This window comes from Adelges cooleyi, unplaced genomic scaffold (genome assembly GCF_023614345.1).
Source record: "Adelges cooleyi isolate 19-005CV unplaced genomic scaffold, UGA_ACOO_1.1 ACOO_flye_CR_arks_rails_tigmint_CR_PRNA_651, whole genome shotgun sequence".
NCBI classification, from domain to species: Eukaryota; Metazoa; Arthropoda; class Insecta; order Hemiptera; family Adelgidae; genus Adelges; species Adelges cooleyi.
This window is the reverse complement of record NW_026096352.1, coordinates 14,186,690-14,197,068: the sequence shown is the minus strand read 5'-3', so window position 1 is coordinate 14,197,068 and position 10,379 is coordinate 14,186,690. Positions and strand designations below refer to the sequence as shown.

Below are 10,379 nucleotides of genomic sequence, written 5' to 3'. Positions count from 1 at the left end.
TTTGGTTAGCAAACAGCATTTACGTTGTTTGTTCAACATTATTAATGGTTACGGTAACACAGTTTGTTAGTACAGTTTGTCACTTTTTGTGCCAAAATAACATTATAAATAATTTTACAGTTCCGATAAAAACAACAGAGGAAGATCATTGTTACAACATAGCTGGGAAACGGCAAATCTTTGTCGCAGAGTCCAAGTAAAAAAAAAAAAAAAATACCTATACACAAAAGTTGTTTAATAATCATTCAGGTAAAAATAAATGAATAAATAAAACTTCTTTTAAACATTTTTTGGCAAATAAAACAGTTTATTTGATTTTTCTCTTTTGACAATTATTTACCAAACGACATTGAAAGCTGGAAAGTATTGTCCAGAAAGCACACCAAAAACGTACAATAGTGTACATTTTTTCGTTTAAATATTATACAATATATATTGTTATAAGTGTATACAATAGGATTATCTTTAATTTAAATATATATATATATATACGATTATATCGTTATTATGGGATGCATAATATTGTGTTGTACGAAAACGCAATGGTGACAACAAGCCGTATCGATAGTTTGACTCGCGTCAACAATTTACTGTAGTATTTTTTTCAATACAGGTAAGTACTTCTTAATAATACATAAATAACCAGCACTACTATAGTTTTTGATAAAATTCATAAGATCCCGGAAATTATTTTAAAGTACACTTTACAAAATATAAATGGTCGTCGACACACAGAGCGAGTGTGGGCAAAAAATGTTTAATAAAACAAAGACTAATTAATATTATTATCACTCCAAAACATGTACACCTAAATACTGATCCGAGAACATTGGTAAACATAATAACAATAGTATATTATGTTATTATATTCTCAAATCCACATCACATCAATCTTAATCTCGATAAGAAATAATAAAAATTACAGAAAAAACTAGATATATATAGGTATATATGTATATATATTATTATTATAAACCTACTACCTATGTTATACAATATTATTCGACGAGTGGATGGTAAATATGGTCGTTATACATTTATAATTAAAAATACTTACAAGTAAAAATTATCGTTAATAATTATTATAGTAATATAATATAATAATGTATTTTTAAAATTGTAATCACAGGGCAATCAGCGGTGGACGTTAAAAAAAAAAAAAACAAACAAGAGATACAAATTAGTGACCGTAGTCCATATATATATATGGACACAAATCGAACTACAATTATTATGAATTAGTTAAATCGAATCGAAGATAAAAAAAAAAAAACAAAAGCAAGCTTCCATAATATTATGTTTCCCTTACAACGGTTCTCGCGGGTTCCTTATCTGTCGTAACCTAAGTTCTCACGGTGGTAAATAAATAACGACATTATACCCTGTAAGTATATCAATCTCAAAATCTTAACGGTTTTGTTCACACTTTGCCAATTGTTTTTTTTTACTATTATTATAATATCACGAACAACCAACGTTCTTAATATTATATGATGCGGCAAGCAAAAAGCGACAACTCTTGTCGACAAGAAGTTTTTATGGCAAACTTCTACGTGTAATAACCTTAGTTAAGTTTTTTTTAGCCAAAAATGTGTACCCGGTCTCACGAATTGTTGAAAACTCAATCAAGAAAATTTAGAAAATAACATTGACATACATAATTTTTTGAAATTTTGCCGACAACCGAACCCTTCTTTTGGCTTTCCGCATCACATATTATGAGTTTTTAACAACTTGTAAACAATGAACACAACCAATAATAGAATCTAAGGGAAAAAATGTATCGAGCAACAAAATGTTGTGGTAATAACCAAACCATTTACGTCGTAGGTACAGCATTATCGTTTTTGTAGAGATAATTAATTATTATACACAATTATTATATTATTTTAAACATCGTGTTAATAGTAATAATAATAATATCATTAATTTAAGGAAAATACTCATTTGTTTATCATTTTTTGCTACTGAACACGAGATTGAATTTAATGACAAAATGTATGAGGAAAAAATGATGTTCAATTTAACAATAATTAATAATAAAACGGGTACTGTTTTGAACCGTTTAAAGATTAAACGGCCATGTGGAATTCCAAGTATATTGCCCGGAAACTATACTATACTTATCCTAATAGTTAATAAACTAAACCTATATATTTGTATATAATATATATCTACTTTTTTAAATTTTACAAATTTGTCACAACAATACCAGTAAAGGGGGGGGGAGGGGAGAGGGGGAATCATAAAACTGATTGGTAACTGTCGTTCTATGTAAACGAAGAAAAAAATGGCCGCGCATTTTAGTGTAAAATAAAATAAAATCATAACGTAAAAAAAATATAATACGTATGTATAATATAATAAAATCGACATTCGTTGTAAATTGTACTGTATCATTGTTATTATTATATGCTATAATATTTATTTACATGAATCTATATAATATTAATAAATATTTATAGAATGTTCAATGGATACTATATAAAAAGTAACAACAATGAAATAATAATTGTTAAATAATTTACATTGGTTTTTTTTAAACACGGCGGTTAAAAAAAAAATAAAATAAACTTAAAAGTCTAGATGTGTAAACCAGGTTACACGATATCACAATGAAAAAAATTAATCTTAAACAAAGAGAAAAAAAATACATCCGTCTTATTAAAAAATAAAATTAACTTTATAGTCCTTATGCTCAAATAAGCACCGTCGTAGAGTAATCGTAAACAATACATAATTATTTAAATAAAATAATAACAAAAAAAAAAAAAAGTCTATTATTCTATTTTGTTGGATTGATTTTTTTTTTTTTTTTTAGCTACAAGAGAAGGGGATGGACGTCTGGTATTTGTTTGTCTGGTCAAATATAAGTACAAGTCAAGTTAAGCGTGACAAAGTTTTTTAAAAATATTTTTTTATATAGTATTAATAATAATAAATGTAATAATAATAACATTAAAACCTAATATCGTTAATTTTCCGTCTTTTGCTGGCGCAGCAGAACCGCCACCGCGTCTTTGATGGAGTGATACATGATGTTCTTGATCTGGAGTTTGTCCTCGTGGTTGGTGTGACTCTTGGACAGTTCGCGAAACTCGTCTGTCAAACGGACACACTCGACCACGTGTTCGGGCGACACGAAATCTTCGGCCACTTTGATGCAATTATGCAAGTTTCTCACCTACACGCATAAACCGAACAAACGCGAACGTTAGCATAATTAGTGTTTAAAGTAGTAGTATAAATAGCCGGGTCCGCAGACATTGGGGCGACAAGCAGGAGTAACTCTAAACACAGCAGATTACACAGCGGACAAGACGCCGCTGTCGTTTCTTACCTGATGAGGTGCCCCGGCCGGGACAAATATGGCATCGCCAAGACACTGCACCACGGCGTAACCCTCGACACCGTACTCGTTGTACAACCTTGCCCTGAGATCGGCGTCCAGATACGACGATTGGTCGTGTATAGGATCGTGGTTGGGTTCGGGCGGTTTGCCTTTTTCGGCGCTCACTTTGTTCAAAAGGTCACGTATGGCGTCCGCGTCGTCAGCGTGGTAAATGTGCCACACCGCCCCGGGCATTTCTCTCGGTTCGCGGGCCCGTCGCCTGCTGGCCATGTCGCAATCGGCTTCGTCGATCGCACGGTACCCTTCTACAACAGAAACGACAAACTCGTTGCATGACAACAATATTTGATTTGGAACAGCGCTACAAGCGAGGAATCGGAAATTGTGTGCAGCGAAACCACGCAAGAGTAACTTGCGGGAGACGTTGAGCAAATGAAAGGAAGTAGGGAGGGATAAGTGGATTGACTTTGGTGCAAGAAGAACGCGAGAGATAGTGTGACGGTACTCGGATATTTTTTACTACCTTTGACGTGCCAATCGTGCTCTTCTTGGATTTTGTCGCCTTTGTTGTTGCTGTCGCGAGTGATGCCCACAAACGTCATAACGTTGACGGCATCGGACACGTCCAAATGAAGATTGGTGCCGCTCATCAACCGTTTGCCGTTCACACGTTTACCGGCATCGCCGTAAGCAGAGTACATTTTCGGACCGAGATCGGGTCGCACGAAACTCACCGGTAACCTTGACGCCAAATTTAGTATACCATCGCGGTGACAGTAGTCCTGCAGCGGCAGTGCTTCCATCAAGTTGTTGAACCTGAAATATCGGACGAACAACAACGGGGGTTAATCAAAAGTTTACAGCGAAAGGGACATGCCCCGTCAATGCGTTTTTACCGTGTGGGTAACGTTTCAGAAAAGTCCGCCGTGCCCGGCCAATCTTTGAGTTTCAGCAACATCTTTTTGCCGGAGCTGTCCGCCAACCGTCTGCTACAGTCCTCGAAACCGTCCCAGAAAGTTTTCATCCCTTTTTTGGTTACTACGTCGCCAGTGGAGCAATCGATGAGATCGTTTTTGGTACTGCCAAAGTCCCGCGAAAACGATTCGGGACTCCACAGTGTCGGGTCCAGTCTTCTTCCCAAGTCGCTCACCATCACCGGTTGTCCCCTTTTCCATTGTTCCTGCGAACGAACCACAAATCACGTTAGACCAAGCGAGCCCCGTCTTGGCAAGTCTTAGAACGTCGTCGCTTACCTGGAATATACCGTAGTTGTCAGAACACTCGGGGTCGAGTAGTCTGAGCATTTTGCCTTCGCACAGCCACGTGTGAGGAACGTTCGGATAGAGTTTTTGGCTGTCTGCTAGCGTCATCGTGCGCACCGGCCACTTATTCTCGTGCCTGGCGTTTAGATACTTGTTAGGTCTCCGGACGAAATGCTTGAGAGGCTCTTTTTTCGGTGACTCCGGTTGCTGCATCAGTGCTTCGAAAGACCGACCTGCTGCTGCACTGGTCGAGCTCTGAAAAAACAAAAAAAAATAATAATCACAACCGATTCTTCATCGATAACATCAAAACGCCGCGCCGTTCGTCTTACCCCGGCGACTGGCTTTTCTGCAGGACTATCCACCGGTTGTTGTTTACTACATCCGGCATCGGAATTCTCGGCGAAATCCATTTTGTCAACCGACCCGTCATCGGCAGTAACGCCGTTCTGAAACAACGTCAGAACAACCATTATTATACTATAGAAAATAATAATACGGTTCTAAGTTTGTCGCACGCAAGCTATGTACCTAAAAACATACGTGCCCCTGTCTCCAAGCGAACTCGACTCGACTTCATTAAAAAATCACACTTACACGAGGATTGTCATTGGTCTATTATAGGAAGCACACCGACGTGCGACGCTTATTGTGTCAGTCGAATTTGGGTTTCTAAGTTCCATTACATATTATGAAAAACACAAACCCCTCGGACACAGTTTCGACCGAATATAAAATATACTTAAGTTAATTATGTCGGGCGATTCGTTAAAGTACATTGCGAATCGTTTAACATTTAATGGGCCATTCAATGTCACAACTGACAACGGCGGCCATTAAATTTCAACCGACCGTTAAATTTACCAACGCTTTTCACATACCGCCGAGGCGTAACAATATTGACCTGATGGGGTCGTCAGATAAGGGTACACGTTTTTCATAGAAAGCATCAACTGTTTGAATGTGTAATTGATTGTGTATTAATGCAAAGGATTTATTTTTAAACAACACATGTTTCAGGAATAAATTAGTTTTTTACCACAATACAAAAAAAAAAAATGATTCGATATATTTTATAAAGTGCGTTTACACGACGATAGTCTAGTCGTGATAGGACAATAATAATTTACGTCCAACGGCACCATTGCATAAAGCAGCAGAGCGCCGATTTGTTGTCACGGTAAAACACAATTGTCATTGTCGGCTAATAGCTCGGCCAAGTCAGGTAATGTCGTATCGCGTGACAATGGCTATGGTTTGATTTATATCGCTTGTATAGTACCTCCTCTCAAAGGTGACTGTCGCGATGCCAACGACAACTGTCAACATTCAAAATGTCTGCCCGACTTCGTATAGAAGCCTAAGGTAGGTTCAGTTGTCAATAATGCGATAGCCTAAAGAAAAAGCACTTGAGACGGCAGGAGCTTTCCGTCAGATAGAAAAGAAATGTATTGCGATTATCTGCTGATCCGTGTTTTAATAAATAATAATAAATTCTAAACGTCCTTTACTCAAAAGCCCAAACATAACTACAAAGTTGTCAAGACAGCAATTTAAAAAAACACAGCCATTTGACAAAAGTCCCTCTTAAATTCTCCTTTTGACCGTTCATTCTAAATAGACCAAAATAAAGAGTAAATTAAAAAAAAAAAAATTATACTAATTAATATGTGATTGGCGCTTCATTCAACCGCTTGGACTCGCTTTACAGGTTTAAATAAATAATAAAAAGCCATTGAGGTTGTTGAGTGTTTATATTTGTTTTCGTCGTTCCGGTTATGTAATATATAATTTGAAAACGTCAAGACTAATTTCATTGTTCACATTCAGCTGATGGTAAATGTGTGTTTCTAGTACATAGTATTATTGTTAAAGTGACAAACGCGAAGCATGGCCAGAAGACGGATAACAATGACGGCGAAAAAAAAAAAGAAGAGCAAGTGTATTATATAAAATATTATATTATATTGGGGAGAGATATTTTTTTTTTTACTGGCAAAAATTATTTATATTGTATTTTCAAACTAAACGAGATTAAGCGAAATTCGATTTTTACCAGCTCATCAACAACGGCCGATGGTGCCATCAAATTATATTTTTTTTTATAATGTAGTCATTTATTCAACGTGAAAATAACCAGTAAACATAATTGCCTTCGAAAGAGAACATTGTCACTGATACGCAGAAATTATTAATGGGTTATTTGAAGCATAATATATACACTACCGTGGTCGTAAAAAAAAAATATATAAAACCTATTGTTTTCTATACTTCTATAAACATATAGAAGTATATTGACAAACATAGAAAACCGCGGCGGTTATAAGTCACAAATTTGCAAAGTTCATCTCAACGTGACGCGACGAGTTGGCATATTTCATACTTGACCGAGTAGAATACTTAATTTCAAAATACTATCACATACAGTAAAAAAATAAATCAAAATTACCGATTTTCTTTTATAAATACTCATCAGTACAACAGTGTAAAAACTGTTTGTATACTTATATTAAGTGTTAAAAATATTTTAAAATATACAATATGTTTGCAGATTGAACCCAATCAATAGACAATCCATTCGGCTATGTTTCATAACAAGACCACGTCCCACGTGCATACTATAATAATGTAAAGCTCTATTATGTAATTTTGTTAAAATGTTAAAAAACAGTTTATCAAAAAAAAAAAATAATAATAATAATAACTAATTTGAAACCGTTTCAAATACTGTTACGAGAACCCGTAACCCCCCCCCCCCCACTCGTCGAAATGGGAAAATAGTAATTTTAAAATAAAAAAAAAAGGAGATAATCTTCGCGGTGTTTATAATTCGTATGAACTATACAGATAATGCTGTTAGAACAATAATTGCTAAATTATTTGCTAATAAACGCTAAAAAAACATCATCGAAGCTAAATCAATTTTCTATTTATCAAACGAAATTCGTCGACTTTGTTATTTGCTCGACGATAATACATAATATTACGTCTATTATTATCATTATTATTATTTTTAACATAATAATATAACATACCTATTACTATTATTATTATTATTAAAAAATATAGAAACTTCAATACCGCAGGCGAGTTTCACAAGTCGTTTGCGCAACGCCCATTATCAATATATTATTATAATATAATATATTAAAATATTATTATATGTATTACACGAGATATACTCATTCTTTCGCTCTCTCTTACCCATCTTCCTATTGTCGTGGCCAAATCAACTACAAGTACACCACAAGCCGTCGAGTACACTCAAAAAATGTAACATACTGTTTTATAACTATATTTTAGCTTCGATGCGGAGCAGAGATGCTATTTTAACTTCAAACTATTTCAACACTGCAACTCGCCCGAGGAAACCAAACCGTGTGCGAATGAAATAATGACATAATAACATGCTCGTTGTATTTATAATTATTTTTCTATTTTTACAAGCACAACAACACAAAATAACCGAGTTCAAATTACTAGTCATCGAAACAGACCGTTTGACGTGTTAATTAAAAGAAAATAAGGTCGTTAAAAAAAAATGAGCTACGTTTGTGTAGATTATTAATTAAGTCAAATAAATGTATCTTATGTACATATGTATATAAAACAAAAACTGTTTTTCTACATACTAGCTCGGTTCAAACAGTTTTTACGTTTTAATAAAAGCTAATTCACTAGGAAATGTCTACGAATGCAATTTTAATCGAAAACCCATTCTTGGAAAAGAAACTAATTTTTATTAAATTCCTCCTGAACAGTTGTTCTTTTGGCTGATTCGATTCATAAGCGGGATTTTCGGTTAACAGCGGTTTCTACACAACAATACCTATCAGCCGAAGTACCTGTATAGTTTCAAAAAGAAGGTGGTAGTCGTTGTTTTTGTTTGCCAAAAGCACTTTGGAAACGAATCGGCTTAACTCGGAACACGGTTTTGTAAGGGACACGATAAGGAATTACACAACGATGCAATTATTGTTTGCCCCGATAATACTATTTTCTCGGTCTAGTGGGAATCGAAATCCCGAATAACTTCAAAAGTTTTGATCGATCGTTCGTAGGAAAAACAACAACACAATGTTCTGTTTTCAAAGTACAACCACTGGGACAACTTTTAAGTGATCCATATTGGATATAGCCACTAATCTCGCAGGTTCAATGTTTACAGATATAACCACTAATCCAGCTCTAAGAACAATTAAACATAGTCCCCAACAACGAATTACAACCGTACTAGGAGTTACTATCAGTGTGTCCCAGTCTCGCCGGTCCGGGTGAACCAATACTTGACGTGGGAGTTTAACTGTGTGTTTGTGCATAAGTATTGGGAAATACCTGGATACGACAATAATTACTACCGACTTATGTGAAATAAGACTTAAGAGAAATTACCTTTAGAGCGGCGTCGGCGGGTACTTCGTGGGTCGGACAACCGCATTCCAATTTGATGTCGAACGCCATGCAAACTTCGTGCATGCTTGCACACACCAAGTTCAAAGAGTCTCCGGCCACGATTTGGGTCAACATGAGCTTTTCAATGTCGTGGTTTTGTCGGTTCCAGCACGTTATCCACATGTAAGCGTCCCTTTCCCGAAGGTCCTTTTTGCTCATCGAAGCCGTATCGACTGGCCTTGCCGTGCCGTTGACACGAGACTGTAAAAAAAAATGCAATGGACACAAGTTAGGTTAGGTCGGGTTATAGATACAACTACAAGTGAGCAAAATATAGGCGATTGTTCGATACAAAAATTCGACTATACGACAATATGGCATGAGTATAACATAATATAGTCATTGGCGGAAAGGTAGAGGACAGGTCCATTAAAAACACTGCAAGTTTAAATTAGGACTTACATTTCAATCATATTCGACACATCTCTCTTTTTCTATCTCTAAAAAACACAATCTAAAACCATAGTTAGTTTTTTAATTGTCTGATCAGATCTTGCAACACAGTCGTTTAGCTAATATTGTAAAAAAAAAAATACAAAAGAAACATGTCTTTTTTGAGCGACTGAGCAGTAGTCTTCATCACTAAAAATACTTGATACTTGGAAAATTAAGTTAAATGTAAGAAAATACAAGTTTTTGTGTTATTGTAATAGCAAATAAACTGCGTCGTAAAATTTTAAGAACACATTTTTGTTAATTTATTTTTACTTATCATTAATGTTTTCCCGATTTGTCATCTAAACTTTCGTTAATATAAAAATATATTAAATTTTAACTTCGTACCTATCATTCTTTTTTATCAATTTTTAAAAAAGTTTGGCTGTCCAGAAAAAGGGTTTTACAAAATACCTGTTCGTTAGGCGAACAAATAAAATACTTGACCAATGTAATTTTCTTTTTTTTTTCCCCTGTGACACATTTGGTCCAAAACGGTAACAAGAAGAGTATTCTTTTTAATAAATAGAGTACAATAATATAAATACTATCATATTAATAATATATTTATAAAAAAATTAAAGCTCTTGTGAGGGGGGGGGGGGTCACCCCATACATCACTCTAAGACACCATGTAATGACGTCACTGCTACTAATTTCATGTTTCCAGAAAACCGTTTAAAAAACAAATTGTTTCTTTTGTTTGCGATTATTTTTATACAATAAAATATAATATTTTACATTCCGCCCAAACAACAATTCCATTAACGCCGAAATTGTTTTATCTATTTTATACATGGAAAATATCTACTAAAAGGCATCGCCTGACTGCTTTAAAAGCGAACGCCGGCGTTTAATTTTATTCGGATTTGCTTTTT

General features: G+C 35.0%; 1 protein-coding gene across 2 annotated transcripts in view; it reads right to left on the bottom strand.

The window, feature by feature from the left end:
- Positions 1–332: 332 nt before the first annotated feature.
- The window catches only part of LOC126844775 (uncharacterized), a 60,277-nt gene continuing 50,230 nt past the window's right edge, over positions 333–10,379 (bottom strand). For both annotated transcript variants that reach the window (XM_050583175.1, XM_050583176.1), the window contains exons 9-15: positions 9,007–9,267; positions 4,947–5,063; positions 4,606–4,869; positions 4,249–4,532; positions 3,876–4,168; positions 3,341–3,657; positions 333–3,184 (exon numbers count right to left, since the gene is read on the bottom strand). In XM_050583175.1, coding sequence (XP_050439132.1) covers positions 2,975–3,184; positions 3,341–3,657; positions 3,876–4,168; positions 4,249–4,532; positions 4,606–4,869; positions 4,947–5,063; positions 9,007–9,267 — 1,746 coding nt within the window. In that variant the 3' untranslated portion in view covers positions 333–2,974. The remainder of the gene's footprint in view (positions 3,185–3,340; positions 3,658–3,875; positions 4,169–4,248; positions 4,533–4,605; positions 4,870–4,946; positions 5,064–9,006; positions 9,268–10,379) is intronic.